Consider the following 17,677-nt stretch of genomic DNA (forward strand, 5'->3'; position numbering starts at 1 on the left):
TCTGTATACAGGGTGCTAGAGTGAGTGTGGCCCCCAGTCTGGAGTCTGTATACCGGGTACTATAGTGAGTGTGGCCCCCAGTCTGCAGTATGTATACAGGGTACTAAAGTGAGTGTGGCCCCCAGTCTGGAGTATGTATACAGTGTACTATAGTGAGTGTGGCCCCCAGTCTGGAGTCTGTATACAGGGTACTATAGTGAGTGTGGCCCCTCGTCTGCAGTATGTATACAGGGTACTATAGTGAGTGTGGCCCCCAGTCTGCAGTATGTATACAGGGTACTATAGTGAGTGTTGCCCCCAGTCTGGAGTCTGTATACAGGGTGCTAGAGTGAGTGTGGCCCCCAGTCTGGAGTCTGTATACAGGGTGCTATAGTGAGTGTGGCCCCTAGTCTGCAGTATGTATACAGGGTACTATAGTGAGTGTGGCCCCCAGTCTGGAGTATGTATACAGTGTACTATAGTGAGTGTGGCCCCCAGTCTGGAGTCTGTATACAGGGTGCTATAGTGAGTGTGGCCCCCAGTCTGGAGTCTGTATACAGGGTGCTAGAGTGAGTGTGGCCCCCAGTCTGGAGTCTGTATACAGGGTGCTATAGTGAGTGTGGCCCCTAGTCTGCAGTATGTATACAGGGTACTATAGTGAGTGTGGCCCCCAGTCTGGCTCTGTCAGCTCCGGTGCTGGGTGTCGGCTGATATTCGGCTGCTCGTGTGATCGCCCTCAGGAAGCCGCGTCCCTTCCCTCCTGTCACAGCTTGTTTTGTCTCTGTGTGCGTGTCATCTGCTGCTCCCCATACAATCTCAGTGGCCTCCGATCAGGCGTCCTGACACCTACAGCTGCACTCACTATCCTGAAGCTCCAGAGCTGAAATCTCCCAGCAATCCCTGCTATTATCCAGGTACTTTAATGTCATCTGATGTACAAAAAGCTTCCTGCACTCCAGCAGCTCAGTTAGGCCTGTCCACAAGCTTGCTGACTGTTTCCAGTAACTGTAACATTGTGAATTCATGTAGGTTCATTCTATACATACACTGATGTCCAGAGCTGGACATGTAACACCCCAGAGTGGTGTTACCACTACTGCACCCTGCTACTATCTCTAATGGTCTGACAAAACGTCATCTTATGTATTGTTGTCCAGGTCCTCCACACTGTGCATTCCTAATCTGTTTGCAACTGTTATGTTCATGTAATGTGCCTGGTTCACCAGCAGGTGGCAGCAAACACAACAGAGCTGTACTTAGGTAGAATGGAGCTTTCCATTCTAACCCCCCTCTGGAGAGAAGTGGGCTAGTCCTACTTCCTGCAGGAAGGGTGGGGACCAGTTAGTTCTAGTTTAGGTCTTCCCTAGACAGGGGAAGGGTGTGCAGGGGCACGTCTCTGCTGGACGTGCCCATGCCAGCCAAAGCACCTTAAGCTCTGCTGGCCATGGAGGCCACAGCTTAAAGCCTCAGGAGCCAGGAGGAAAGTTCCCTGGAATAACCTAGAGGCAGCCTACAGAAGAAGCTGAGTTATACAGCCAGCCTGTCAGTACAACAGAGTGAGAGAAACAGAGATATAGCAGAGTTGAGTTTGCCTGCCAGATTAATGCTAAAGCCTGCTGGAACCAAGACAAAGCCTGAAACTGTTTGGAGAAACGTTTATTCAAGTAAAGCTGTCATTGAATTTCATCTCAAGGTCTGGGCTCAAGTTATTCTTTCAAATCCCTCAATTATTCCACCTATTTATTGCTTCGGAGCCAAAGCCTGGGGTCCAGCCATGTCCAGGTAGGAGCACCGTGACACACAATAAGAGACATTTTAGGCCGCAACATACCACTCGACATTTCCAACACCTGGGACGCGATATATAGAGGGCCCTGGGGGGTGGCCGCCCATTGCAGACACACCCTGTTATAACAGCTCCCCACTGTCACAGGGAGCGCACCCTCTATCCGCAGGCGGAGTTCCCATACGAGAGATAATTATGGCGAGTTCAGCTGGTTCCTGATTTTCTCAACAGGTGACAATTGTCTCATAATATAGGAATTGAGGGTGTGGTCTTTCAGGATGGGTGACATCATTGGTGTGGGTGCGACATCATCAGAGGGCACAGCTACTGGCACAGATGTGAGATAAATGGATGAGCCATTTCCCAGTCTGATGAAGGGGTACTACGCCCTGTCAGCCCCCTGCCAAGCTCACACCCGGAGGAGGAGAACATCAGCAAGTCAATTTAGTGGAGACTGTGTGTGGGACTGGGAAGCTCATCATGGTATATATAGAGTCACTACATGAGGCACATGGGACATTACGGTGATGTCGGGGGGTGGCTTTATGTGATGCTGATATCCTGGTCATATGACGGTATGCAGCCCCCCTGCATGGCGATGGCGCTTACTCTATATGACTCCAGGACAGTGAGCCCAATATTGACTTTCTGCTCCTGCTAAATATTTACTGTCCTGAAGGTATATCCTGTCTGACTGCTCGTACTGGGAGCCTCGCGCCTCACTGAGCCTCGCGCCTCCCTCCATTTCTTCTGTATACGAGATCACCGCCAGCATATCCATATGTCCTGCACCGGCAGGAGCATCGGATGGATATGATATCAGGTTGCTATGGAGCGCATTGTATAGCAACCATTACTCTATGATTGACATTTATAAAGCCCAGTGCATGAGAGGCACCTCCCCATGGCCGCCCTTATATTCACAGCTCAGGATTCGTTACATTAGCAGTAGGTACAGAGAGGAGCTGAGTTCATGTGATAGCTGGTAATTCTGCTCTGGAAGATGGCTTACATCACATACAGACTGGCCGTGTTCACATTTGACTGATTTGAGTTTGATGTGATTGGATGCACTGCCTGAAAGGTGAATGGAAAAACCCAATCCTGGATTGTGAGTTCACACGTTTGATGGATTATTTACCAAATCAGTGGAGACACAACGACAGCACCACCAACATGGTTACATACATCACTTATCCTGTACTGATCCTGTGTGTACATACATTACTTATCCTGTACTGATCCTGAGTTACATCCTGTATTATACTCCAGAGCAGCACTCACTATTCTGCTGGATTATTGATGGATTATTTACCAAGTCAGTGGAGACACAACGACAGCACCACCAACATGGTTACATACATCACTTATCCTGTACTGATCCTGAGTTACATCCTGTATTATACTCCAGAGCTGCACTCACTATTCTGCTGGTGCAGTCACTGTGTACATACATTACTTATCCTGTACTGATCCTGAGATACATCCTGTATTGTACTCCAGAGCTGCACTCACTATTCTGCTGGTGCAGTCACTGTGTACATACATTACTGATCCTGAGTTACATCCTGTATTATACTCCAGAGCTGCACTCACTATTCTGCTGGTGTAGTCACTGTGTACATACATTACTTATCCTGTACTGATCCTGAGTTACATCCTGTATTATACTCCAGAGCTGCACTCACTATTCTGCTGGTGGAGTCACTGTGTACATACATTACTTATCCTGGACTGATTCTGAGTTACATCCTGTATTATACTCCAGAGCTGCACTCACTATTCTGCTGGTGCAGTCACTGTGTACATACATTACTTATCCTGTACTGATTCTGAGTTACATCCTGTATTATACGCCAGAGCTGCACTCACTATTCTGCTGGTGGAGTCACTGTGTACATACATTACTTATCCTGTACTGATCCTGAGTTACATCCTGTATTATACTCCAGAGCTGCACTCACTATTCTGCTGGTGCAGTCACTGTGTACATACATTACTTATCCTGTCCTGATCCTGAGTTACATCCTGTATTATACTCCAGAGCTGCACTCACTATTCTGCTGGTGCAGTCACTGTGTACATACATTACTTATCCTGTACTGATCCTGAGTTACATCCTGTATTATACTCCAGAGCTGCACTCACTATTCTGCTGGTGCAGTCACTGTGTACATACATTACTTATCCTGTACTGATCCTGAGTTACATCCTGTATTATACTCCAGAGCTGCACTCACTATTCTGCTGGTGCAGACACTGTGTACATACATTACTTATCTGTACTGATCCTGAGTTACATCCTGTATTATACTCCAGAGCTGCACTCACTATTCTGCTGGTGCAGTCACTGGGTACATACATTACTTATCCTGTATTGATCCTGAGTTACATCCTGTATTATACTCCAGAGCTGCACTCACTATTCTGCTGGTGCAGTCACTGTGTACATACATTACTTATCCTGTACTGATCCTGAGATACATCCTGTATTGTACTCCAGAGCTGCACTCACTATTCTGCTGGTGCAGTCACTGTGTACATACATTACTTATCCTGTACTGATCCTGAGTTACATCCTGTATTATACTCCAGAGCTGCACCCACTATTCTGCTGGTGCAGTCACTGTGTACATACATTACTTATCCTGTACTGATCCTGAGTTACATCCTGCATTATACTCCAGAGCTGCACTCACTATTCTGCTGGTGCAGTCACTGTGTACATACATTACTTATCCTGTACTGATCCTGAGTTACATCCTGTATTATACTCCAGAGCTGCACTCACTATTCTGCTGGTGCAGTCACAGTGTACATACATTACTTATCCTGTACTGATCCTGAGTTACATCCTGTATTATACTCCAGAGCTGCACCCACTATTCTGCTGGTGCAGTCACTGTGTACATACATTACTTATCCTGTACTGATCCTGAGTTACATCCTGTATTATACTCCAGAGCTGCACTCACTATTCTGCTGGTGCAGTCACTGTGTACATACATTACTTATCCTGTACTGATCCTGAGTTACATCCTGCATTATACTCCAGAGCTGCACTCACTATTCTGCTGGTGCAGTCACTGTGTACCTACATTACTTATACTGTACTGATCCTGAGTTACATCCTGTATTATACTCCAGAGCTGCACCCACTATTCTGCTGGGGCAGTCACTGTGTACATACATTACTTATCCTGTACTGATCCTGAGTTACATCCTGCATTATACTCCAGAGCTGCACTCACTATTCTGCTGGTGCAGTCACTGTGTACATACATTACTTATCCTGTACTGATCCTGAGTTACATCCTGTATTATACTCCAGAGCTGCACCCACTATTCTGCTGGTGCAGTCACTGTGTACATACATTACTTATCCTGTACTGATCCTGAGTTACATCCTGTATTATACTCCAGAGCTGCACTCACTATTCTGCTGGTGCAGTCACTGTGTACATACATTACTTATCCTGTACTGATCCTGAGTTACATCCTGCATTATACTCCAGAGCTGCACTCACTATTCTGCTGGTGCAGTCACTGTGTACATACATTACTTATCCTGTACTGATCCTGAGTTACATCCTGTATTATACTCCAGAGCTGCACCCACTATTCTGCTGGTGCAGTCACTGTGTACATACATTACTTATCCTGTACTGATCCTGAGTTACATCCTGTATTATACTCCAGAGCTGCACTCACTATTCTGCTGGTGCAGTCACTGTGTACATACATTACTTATCCTGTACTGATCCTGAGTTACATCCTGCATTATACTCCAGAGCTGCACTCACTATTCTGCTGGTGCAGTCACTGTGTACATTACTTATCTGTACTGCTATGGACATTTCCTATGGAATCTTTGTACTTTCTTCGTTATCATCCAGCATTTTGTATTTTCAGGTTCACATTGTGATTGGCGGCACAGATGGATTTTTCGGAGGATTCTGTGGAAACGTGGCCGGTCCTGTCCTGGGTGTCGTCCTCTGTCATGGTGTTTGGCGGTGTGCTCCCATACATCCCCCAGTATCAGGAGATTAAGAGGACGTCTAATGCGGAGGGGTTCTCCATCTGGGTCTGCTTTGTTCTGCTGGTTGCCAATATCCTCCGGATATTTTTTTGGTGAGAGCAGAGCTGCTGCTGATTTCTGCTCTGGGGGTCGGTCAGCTCTTTGTGGCCCTTGAACCAATTGGATGAACTAAAAGGGTCACATGACACTTGCAATCCATCCCAGACTCCTTGTGTATAAGGAGTCCGAGGGGGGGGGGGGGGGGGGGGACGGATTACTCTTGTATTCAGCCACAATAGAACTGTCCCCACGACCGCAGGGGTCGGGATTGCTTTGACTCTGCGCCGGTGTCACTGCTCCTCTAATTACCGCAGACTGAGCCCCACAGTCCTGTCTGCCTTGTCGTTCTGAGACCGGACGACTCGGGGGGATATTCCATTAATAATCAGCTTAGATGAATTCTCCTTGTTTCAGGGCTGCAATTAAATCTCATCCCAGTAATTGTCCGCTTTCATTCAGCTTTCACGTTAGCCCATGAAATGTGCGCAGAATTAATGGGCGACTATTAATGAGCGCGTCTGATCTCCGGGGCTCGAACGAGCTGCAGATAACGTCTCAACCTAGTGTAACGAGGCCAAGGTCACAGAGCCGCTACAATGTATCATTAATGTTACAATAACATGTCACTCCTTGTATCAATAATGTATCCAGATGAAAACTCCTTTGGTACTAATTATCTTCTTCATCTAAACATGCCCCAAAGATCAGCAGGCGGCATTAGTCGTCCCCCATCCCCCATACAGTAAGAAGTCACCATGATCCATGTTTTAAAGAGGTCATAAGATTTAGATCACTTACAGCCACTAAACCTGCCCTTGAAGAAGCTCGGGGGCTGGAATTGGGCCGCACCAGTCAGAGTGGTGGAGATGGCGGTGGAGACCTCTGACCTTCTGACTGGTATCCATCACACATGTAAGGGCAGTGGGTCGTATTGCTCGGGCTGTGGCGATACGATGGCGGTCCCTTGTGATCACGTGCTTTTGTCTCTTACAGGTTTGGGAAGTTCTTTGAGTTCCCTCTCCTCCTGCAGAGCCTCTTGATGATCGTCACCATGTTATGGATGCTGCATCTCTGCTGCGCTGTGCAGACCGTGAACCGCGTGTCAACCAAGTATCGCGCCTTCACCGGTAAGTGTATGTCCTAGGCTGCGGATGACACTGCAGCTGTTGCAAAACTACAACTCCCAGCAAGCTCTATGTACTTCCATGGAAGTTCCGAGAACAGCTAAGCAAGCGTGCATGCTAAGAGTTGTAGTTCACTGGTCAGGAGTTGCACTGGGAGAGTAGTAAATGCCCATTATAGAAGATAGTTAAATTATAACATTCTGATATGAGGGGACTCTCCCATCGCTGACGTCCCCACATGTATCCGGCAGAGCTGACGGGATCCTTATAATAAGGCCGGATTACTGCGCAGAATCCTCCGAATAATCAGCGTGTATGTAATGAATATGTGTGGGAAGGTGAGCAGCGGCGCCCAAGAGCAATATTCACTTAGGCTCTCCTCACATCTCCAATTCCCCCTACCACTCTGCCTAAATGTCAGTCCTCACTGTGTGTCTGGAATTCTGTTCATAAACCAGGAAGATCTGATGACATTTAAAGCCATACTAAGTGATTTCCTAATTTGATGAAATAACCGGTTACAGGAGTTACTGCTCGCCGTACACGCACGTTATGACACAATAATTCATCTTCTGCTCAGGTTACTCTGATGAGAAATAGATACTGGAAGTATTTACCTCCTCCATAAATCTTCTGGTGTAATCGTATTCACTGGAGAGCAGCAAAGTGCTGTCAGCTTTCTTAAAGCTTTCATATTTCAAGTACATTACTACACCGGTCCAGGTATCCTATAATTACTGCTCCAACTACACAGCAAGGGACAGAAATGGCGGCATCTGCAACTTGTCAGAGCAAGAACAACGGAACTATAATATAACTACAGTATGTACAAGATTTTAACTACTATAATACTGCTCCTATGTACAAGAATATAACTACTATAATACTGCTCCTATGTACAAGAATATAACTATTATAATACTGCCTCCTATGTACAAGAATATAACTACTATAATACTGGTCCTATGTACAAGAATATAACTACTATAATACTGCTCCTATGTACAAGGATATAACTACTATAATACTGCTCCTATGTACAGGAATATAACTACTATAATACTGCTCCTATGTACAAGGATATAACTACTATAATACTGCTCCTATGTACAAGAATATAACTAATATAATACTGCCTCCTATGTACAAGAATATAACTACTATAATACTGCTCCTATGTACAGGAATATAACTGCTATAATACTGCTCCTATGTACAAGAATATAACTGCTATAATACTGCTCCTATGTACAAGAATATAACTACTATAATACTGCTCCTATGTACAAGAATATAACTGCTATAATACTGCTCCTATGTACAAGAATATAACTGCTATAATACTGCTCCTATGTACAAGAATATAACTACTATAATACTGCTCCTATGTACAAGAATATAACTACTATAATACTGCTCCTATGTACAAGAATATAACTACTATAATACTGCTTCTATGTACAAGAATATAACTACTATAATACTGCTCCTATGTTCAGGAATATAACTACTATAATACTGCTCCTGTGTACAGGAATATAACTGCTATAATACTGCCTCCTATGTACAAGAATATAACTACTATAATACTGCTCCTATGTACAAGAATATAACTACTATAATACTGCTTCTATGTACAAGAATATAACTACTATAATACTGCTCCTATGTACAAGAATATAACTACTATAATACTGCTCCTCTGTACAGGAATATAACTACTATAATACTGCTCCTATGTACAAGAATATAACTACTATAATACTGACTCCTATGTACAAGAATATAACTACTATAATACTGCCTCCTATGTACATGAATATAACTACTATAATACTGCTCCTATGTACAAGAATATAACTACTATAATACTGCCTCCTATGTACAAGAATATAACTACTATAATACTGCCTCCTATGTACATGAATATAACTACTATAATACTGCTCCTATGTACAAGAATATAACTACTATAATACTGCCTCCTATGTACAAGAATATAACTACTATAATATTGCTCCTATGTACAGGAATATAACTACTATAATGCTGCCTCCTATGTACAAGAATATAACTACTATAATACTGCTCCTATGTACAAGTATATAACTACTATAATACTGCCTCCTATGTACAAGAATATAACTACTATAATACTGCTCCTATGTACAAGAATGTAACTACTATAATACTGCTCCTATGTACAAGAATATAACTACTATAATACTGCTCCTGTGTACAAGAATATAACTACTATAATACTGACTCCTATGTACAAGAATATAACTACTATAATACTGCCTCCTATGTACATGAATATAACTACTATAATACTGCTCCTATGTACAAGAATATAACTACTATAATACTGCCTCCTATGTACAAGAATATAACTACTATAATACTGCCTCCTATGTACATGAATATAACTACTATAATACTGCTCCTATGTACAAGAATATAACTACTATAATACTGCTCCTCTGTACAAGAATATAACTACTATAATACTGCTCCTATGTACAAGAATATAACTACTGTAATACTGCTCCTATGTACAAGAATATAACTACTATAATACTGCCTCCTATGTACAAGAATATAACTACTATAATACTGCTCCTATGTACAGGAATATAACTACTATAATGCTGCCTCCTATGTACAAGAATATAACTACTATAATACTGCTCCTATGTACAAGTATATAACTACTATAATACTGCTCCTATGTACAAGAATATAACTACTATAATACTGCCTCCTATGTACAAGAATATAACTACTATAATACTGCTCCTATGTACAAGAATGTAACTACTATAATACTGCTCCTATGTACAAGAATATAACTACTATAATACTGCTCCTGTGTACAAGAATATAACTACTATAATACTGCTCCTATGTACAAGAATATAACTACTATAATACTGCCTCCTATGTACAAGAATATAACTACTATAATACTGCCTCCTATGTACAGGAATATAACTACTGTAATACTGCTCCTATGTACAAGAATATAACTACTATAATACTGCCTCCTATGTACAAGAATATAACTACTATAATACTGCTCCTATGTACAAGAATGTAACTACTATAATACTGCTCCTATGTACAAGAATATAACTACTATAATACTGCTCCTGTGTACAAGAATATAACTACTATAATACTGCTCCTATGTACAAGAATATAACTACTATAATACTGCCTCCTATGTACAAGAATATAACTACTATAATACTGCCTCCTATGTACAGGAATATAACTACTGTAATACTGCCTCCTATGTACAAGAATATAACTACTATAATACTGCCTCCTATGTACAAGAATATAACTACTATAATACTGCTCCTATGTACAAGACTATAACTACTATAATACTGCTCCTATGTACAAGAATATAACTACTATAATACTGCTCCTATGTACAAGAATATAACTACTATAATACTGCTCCTATGTACAAGACTATAACTACTATAATACTGCTCCTATGTACAAGAATATAACTACTATAATACTGCTCCTATGTACAAGAATATAACTACTATAATGCTGCCTCCTATGTACAAGAATATAACTACTATAATACTGCTCCTATGTACAAGAGTATAACTACTATAATACTGCTCCTATGTACAAGAATATAACTACTATAATACTGCTCCTATGTACAAGAATATAACTACTATAATACTGCTCCTATGTACAAGAATATAACTACTATAATACTGCTCCTATGTACAAGAATATAACTACTATAATACTGCTCCTATGTACAAGAATATAACTACTATAATGCTGCCTCCTATGTACAAGAATATAACTACTATAATACTGCTCCTATGTACAAGAGTATAACTACTATAATACTGCTCCTATGTACAAGAATATAACTACTATAATACTGCTCCTATGTACAGGAATATAACTACTATAATACTGCTCCTATGTACAGGAATATAACTACTATAATACTGCTCCTATGTACCAGAATATAACTACTATAATACTGCCTCCTATGTACCGGAATATAACTACTATAATACTGCTCCTATGTACAAGAATATAACTACTATAATACTGCTCCTATGTACAAGAATATAACTACTATAATACTGCCTCCTATGTACAAGAATATAACTACTATAATACTGCTCCTATGTACAAGAATATAACTACTATAATACTGCTCCTATATACAGGAATATAACTACTATAATACTGCTCCTATGTACAAGAATATAACTACTATAATACTGCCTCCTATGTACAAGAATATAACTACTATAACACTGCTCCTATGTACAGGAATATAACTACTATAATACTGCTCCTATGTACAAGAATATAACTACTATAATACTGCTCCTATGTACAAGAATATAACTACTATAATACTGCTCCTATGTACAAGAATATAACTACTATAATACTGCTCTTATGTACAAGAATATAACTACTATAATACTGCTCCTATGTACAAGAATATAACTACTATAATACTGCTCCTATGTACAGGAATATAACTACTATAATACTGCCTCCTATGTACAAGAATATAACTACTATAATACTGCCTAATATATACAAGAATATAACTACTATAATACTGCCTCCTATGTACAAGAATATAACTACTATAATACTGCTCCTATGTACAAGAATATAACTACTATAATACTGCTCCTATGTACAAGAATATAACTGCTATAATACTGCTCCTATGTACAGGAATATAACTACTATAATACTGCTCCTATGTACAAGAATATAACTGCTATAATTCCGTTCCGATGTATAAGTGCGATTCTTCTCCTCGCTGTGACTGAAGAGCAGTTACAACACAGTCTGATGTCCAGGTCATTTCATGTATACATATATCAGACAGACAGAGAGCGTGGCCCCGGATGTTATTCTCTGGGGCCCCATGGCTGAAGCTCCTGTTTGGTGTGTCACTGCTCGGCGGGGGAGGGGCAGTTTTCTGACGAGGCCCTTGAATCAGATTAGTGATTCCTTCACAACCACTTGGTAAAGATCAGAGTGTGGGAGACTCAGGGCAGATCTGCGGGGCCCCTCAGTGTAATGGGGGGTGGGGGGGCGGCGGCAGCAGCTCGGGGGCCGTCCATATCTGACTCTCACGCTTTTCTTTGCAGACTTCAAGCTGGCGGACTTCTGGGAGTGGAGCCGCTTTGAGGATTACCTGCAGTTCTGCCTGTCGCTGACCGTCCTTGGTGCCCTCCTCACGTACTGCCTCCTGGATGTCCCCATCTTTGTGGAGGCCCTGGGGTTAGTGGCCCTCCTCACTGAGGCAACGTTAGGACTCCCTCAGCTGCTGCAGAACCTCAGGAACAAGTCCACGCGAGGCATGAGGTAAGAAGCCTCCTGTCTGAGCACTCCACCATGGACACGGCAGCACAGTCTCCCTCTTGTGGCCACTAGGGGGAGCCACTGCATGACGATCTATGGTACACCAATAGTCAGAAAGTGGGTTCTCCATCCGAAGAACCCAAAGCCCTTGTCTGTTACTGCTGACAACCTGCCTGTATACCCTGTCTGACAGGTAGTCACAGCCCCGCCCCCTGCTGATGACATCACTGATATAATGACATGTGATCAGACATGAGATCACACACCTTATACTACAGGAACATCTATTACTGCTGACAACCTGCCTGTATATCCTGTCTGAGAGGTTGTCACAGCCCCGCCCCCTGCTGATGACATCACTGATATAATGACAATGTGTCCTCAGTAAATGGCTCTTTTCTCAGGGACCCCCCATTGGGGGCTATTAGGCAGGCGAGTGCATGAAGTCATACAGCAGCCGCCGTCTATTGTGCAGGAAGCGCAGGCGGATGGCGGCGTTTATCCCGCGCCGGCTGCAGGCGGATCTCCAGTGACACATTCAGCAGGCATTGAATAAGAAATGGCAAATCTGAATCTGCAGTAAATGCGGCCGGCACGCTCCGACGCCGTTCTGCACAGCGGGCTCCACGCACCTCTCAATGATTTGTGACTCTGCCTGGAGGAGGCACCATGTCAAAGGCGAGACTCGGAAACCTCCTTTAACCTCAAATACATTTATGAAACCATGACATCACTGAGAATGCCGCCTATCCATTCACTAGAGATCAGCGGTGACATCACTGAGAATGCAGCCTATCCATCACTAGAGATCAGCGGTGACATCACTGAGAATGCCGTCTATCCATCACTAGAGATCAGCGGTGACATCACTGAGAATGCCGCCTATCCATCACTAGAGATCAGCGGTGACATCACTGAGAATGCCGCCTATCCATCACTAGAGATCAGCGGTGACATCACTGAGAATGCCGCCTATCCATTCACTAGAGATCAGCGGTGACATCACTGAGAATGCCGCCTATCCATTCACTAGAGATCAGCAGTGACATCACTGAGAATGCCGCCTATCCATCACTAGAGATCAGCGGTGACATCACTGAGAATGCCGCCTATCCATCACTAGAGATCAGCGGTGACATCACTGAGAATGCAGCCTGTCCATTCACTAGAGATCAGCGGTGACATCACTGAGAATGCAGCCTATCCATTCACTAGAGATCAGCAGTGACATCACTGAGAATGCCGCCTATCCATCACTAGAGATCAGCGGTGACATCACTGAGATTTATTATCGTCTGATGACTCTTTAGAAATGTGAAGTGAAGGGATGCTTCCTGTCATTACTGCAGTCGGCCAGTAGAGGCCCCCATGTTCATATAACTTGGGCCCCTGTGATCATAGCCATTGTCTGGGGCCACAGCAGGAGGACAGATTACATATAAGGTATTGTGATAAGTCATATATAATGGACCCTTCCCCAGTATACATGTGATATATGACGAGCTGGGATAATAAATGAAGCCGCACTACAAGTGACAGGAGACAGGTTGGATTAGTTCTGGGACACGGAGGGTGAGGGCCCATTAATAAGGAGGCACCTGCAGTGATGAGGATGGATGCTTTATGTATTGGGGTGAACCCATCATGGACAATGCGGTATCTGGGGTGCACCCGTCATGCACAGTGAGAGATCTGGGGTGAACCCATCATGGACAATGCGGTATCTGGGGTGCACCCGTCATGCACAGTGAGAGATCTGGGGTGAACCCATCATGGACAATGCGGTATCTGGGGTGCACCCTTCATGCACAGTGAGAGATCTGGGGTGCACCCGTCATGCACAGTGAGAGATCTGGGGTGCACCCGTCATGCACAGTGAGAGATCTGGGGTGCACCCGTCATGCACAGTGAGAGATCTGGGGTGCACCCTTCATGCACAGTGAGAGATCTGGGGTGCACCCTTCATGCACAGTGAGAGATCTGGGGTGCACCCGTCATGCACAGTGAGAGATCTGGGGTGCACCCGTCATGCACAGTGAGAGATCTGGGGTGCACCCGTCATGCACAGTGAGAGATCTGGGGTGCACCCGTCATGCACAGTGAGAGATCTGGGGTGCACCCTTCATGCACAGTGAGAGATCTGGGGTGCACCCTTCATGCACAGTGAGAGATCTGGGGTGCACCCGTCATGCACAGTGAGAGATCTGGGGTGCACCCTTCATGCACAGTGAGAGATCTGGGGTGCACCCGTCATGCACAGTGAGAGATCTGGGGTGCACCCGTCATGCACAGTGAGAGATCTGGGGTGCACCCGTCATGCTCAGTGAGAGATCTGGGGTGCACCCGTCATGCACAGTGAGAGATCTGGGGTGCACCCGTCATGCACAGTGAGAGATCTGGGGTGCACCCGTCATGCACAGTGAGAGATCTGGGGTGCACCCGTCATGCTCAGTGAGAGATCTGGGGTGCACCCGTCATGCACAGTGAGAGATCTGGGGTGCACCCGTCATGCACAGTGAGAGATCTGGGGTGCACCCGTCATGCACAGTGAGAGATCTGGGGTGCACCCGTCATGCACAGTGAGAGATCTGGGGTGCACCCGTCATGCACAGTGAGAGATCTGGGGTGCACCCGTCATGCACAGTGAGAGATCTGGGGTGCACCCGTCATGCACAGTGAGAGATCTGGGGTGCACCCGTCATGCACAGTGAGAGATCTGGGGTGCACCCGTCATGCACAGTGAGAGATCACTCTGTTCATGAAGCCGGAAGCCCAGGATGAGCACAGGTACTAATCCCTCCTATCTGTGAGTGTAGTCATCAGTGCAGTTCTTGCTTTTCATTCATGAAACAGGGGGCTCAGGATGAACAGTTCTTCAGCTCCCTTGCAGGTAACAGACTTCTGCAGTGCTGGTGGCCATGGATGGGGAGATGAATCCAGGGTGACGTCCCCGGTATTGCTGCCTTCGAGGGGTTGAGGATTTCTCAGATCTTCCTTCCCTCGTCCTCCATTGCTGCCGCTGAGCTGTGGCCCTGGGGCCCGCACATGGACAGCCTTGGCTCTGACAGGCAATAAATTAGTGTATTAGGTGTCGGGCTCGGGGGTGGATGGTCCGTGCCTCCCTTATTAGCGCTCTGGGTGAGCCGCATGCCTCATGCCTCCTGTGTCTTGTCTCACCAGTGTCCAGATGGTCGTGCTGTGGACCGCGGGCGACTGCTTCAAGACCTTGTACTTCATCATCAAGGCCACGCCCGCTCAGTTCTGGCTGTGCGGGGCCCTGCAGATCTGCCTGGACGCGCTCATCCTCCTCCAGGTCTGGTTCTACAATCCACAGACTCACATCAAGTTTGGCTGAGGAGCTGACAATCACCAGACGGCAGGGGACCTGGCTTGGGGCCACAGGGACGGAGGCCGGAGCCCAAAGAGAAATAATGTGTGAGTATCATAGATATACCGAGCGCCCAGACGACTTATCTACAATCATGGGACTCCTCGGGATCTGGAGGTTATAACAGGTCGGAACAGGGGCCCCAGAGGAAAAGGATAACTGGGCCCCTAATAACTACCTAACGGACCCCTCCCCCATCACACACTAACCCTAGTGATCCCTGAACTCCCTCTGGCAGGGTCTCAGACTTGACAGGGCTGTATTCAGCAGGGGGCGCTCTCTGCAGAGCCACTGCCTACCCCACAGGAGCGGACTGGACTCCGTCACTGCAGTCACTTCAGGGGATCATCACGTGCCGATCTATGAATGTAAAATATATTATAACCAAAGATAAAAAGAAAGGTGCCCACAGTGCGCCACACGCCGCTCTGCAGTATTTATATAATGTGCAGCTGCTGAATAAAGATTTACACATCGTATCTCTATAGGAGGGCGTCGCGTCTGTTACATAATATATAAGGTACATATACGACATGGAGTTCACTATCCGCCCCACTTCATCATTGACTTCAGGTGTGTCATTCAGTGCCATTACCACAGTGTATAACATCCAGCCTCTAGCCGTGCAGTCTACCATTACCACAGTATATAACATCTAGCCTCTAGCCCTGCAGTCTACCATTACCACAGTATATAACATCCAGCCTCTAGCCATGCAGTCTACCATTACCACAGTGTATAACATCCATCCTCTAGCCGTGCAGTCTACCATTACCACAGTGTATAACATCCAGCCTCTAGCCGTGCAGTCTACCATTACCACAGTATATAACATCCAGCCTCTAGCCATACAGTCTACCATTACCACAGTGTATAACATGCAGCCTCTAGCCATACAGTCTACCATTACCACAGGTGTATAACATCCAGCCTCTAACAATGCAGTCTACCATTACCACAGTGTATAACATCCAGCCTCTAGCCATGCAGTCTACCATTACCACAGTGTATAACACCCAGCCTCTAGCCGTGCAGTCTGCCATTACCACAGTGTATAACATCCAGTCTCTAGCCGTGCAGTCTACCATTACCACAGTGTATAACATCCAGCCTCTAGCCATGCAGTCTACCATTACCACAGTGTATAACATCCAGTCTCTAGCCGTGCAGTCTGCCATTACCACAGTATATAACATCCAGCCACTAGCCGTGCAGTCTGCCATTATCACAGTGTATAACATCCAGCCTGTTAAGGTTACCTGCACAATTGCTTGTAGAGGTTACTCGAAGAGGGGAAGGAGTCCAATGGCAGCGACACAGGAACAGAGGAGCGCGGAAACAGAATGGATGAATGATCCAGATATGCAGGAATGGCGGTGGCTCAATGGACCCGATAAGGTGCACGTGGTAGATGAGTGCCGAAGAACGAGGAAGGCAAGAGAGTAGTCAGGCAGTCCTGGGTCGGTACACGGGATGGCAGGTACAAGGATTCAGGATGAGGCAGGAGAGTAGTCGATGGAGGCAGAGTTCGGTACACGAGCAGGTTAGCAGACAAAATGCTGAGAGGCTGAAGCAAGACTAAGGCTGAGATAGCTCAATAATCTGGCAAGGGAGGAAGTGACATGGTCTTCCTTAAATAGGGCGTACACAGATCTGATTGGTCAAAACTAAAAGCAGGAACATTCAGGTCAAAGAGATGGTTCAAAAAGGTAACAGAAACTGTCCAGGAAGCTCTGTGGTCTAGTGAGCAAGGCTACAGCCTAAGATGCCGGAGTCTCCCGGTTCGATCCCTGACAGTACTCCCCTCCTCCACGATGACCTCCGGGCATCTCCGAGATAGGCCTGTCGGGGTATTGCCGATGAAACTCACTGACCAGTCTGGGAGCGTGTACATTCTCCTTGGGTTCCCACGAGTCCTCATCAGGACCATAACCCTT

At 45.0% G+C, this 17,677-nt stretch overlaps 1 protein-coding gene across 5 annotated transcripts in view; it reads left to right on the plus strand.

Annotated features, from left to right (window-relative positions):
• LOC120981083 (solute carrier family 66 member 2-like) overlaps positions 1 to 16,109 on the plus strand; it is a 39,977-nt gene extending 23,868 nt beyond the window's left edge. For 2 of the 5 annotated variants that reach the window (XM_040410565.1, XM_040410564.1), the window contains exons 2-5: positions 5,678 to 5,896; positions 6,837 to 6,970; positions 12,139 to 12,355; positions 15,533 to 15,707. In XM_040410565.1, coding sequence (XP_040266499.1) covers positions 5,703 to 5,896; positions 6,837 to 6,970; positions 12,139 to 12,355; positions 15,533 to 15,707 — 720 coding nt within the window. In that variant the 5' untranslated portion in view covers positions 5,678 to 5,702. Of the gene's footprint in view, positions 1 to 621; positions 894 to 5,677; positions 5,897 to 6,836; positions 6,971 to 12,138; positions 12,356 to 15,532 lie in introns of those variants that run through there. The other 3 variants (XM_040410566.1, XM_040410568.1, XM_040410567.1) reach the window with 3 other exon arrangements.
• Positions 16,110 to 17,677: the final 1,568 nt, after the last annotated feature.

Source organism: Bufo bufo, chromosome 10, assembly GCF_905171765.1.
Source record: "Bufo bufo chromosome 10, aBufBuf1.1, whole genome shotgun sequence".
In the NCBI taxonomy this organism is placed as follows: Eukaryota; Metazoa; Chordata; class Amphibia; order Anura; family Bufonidae; genus Bufo; species Bufo bufo.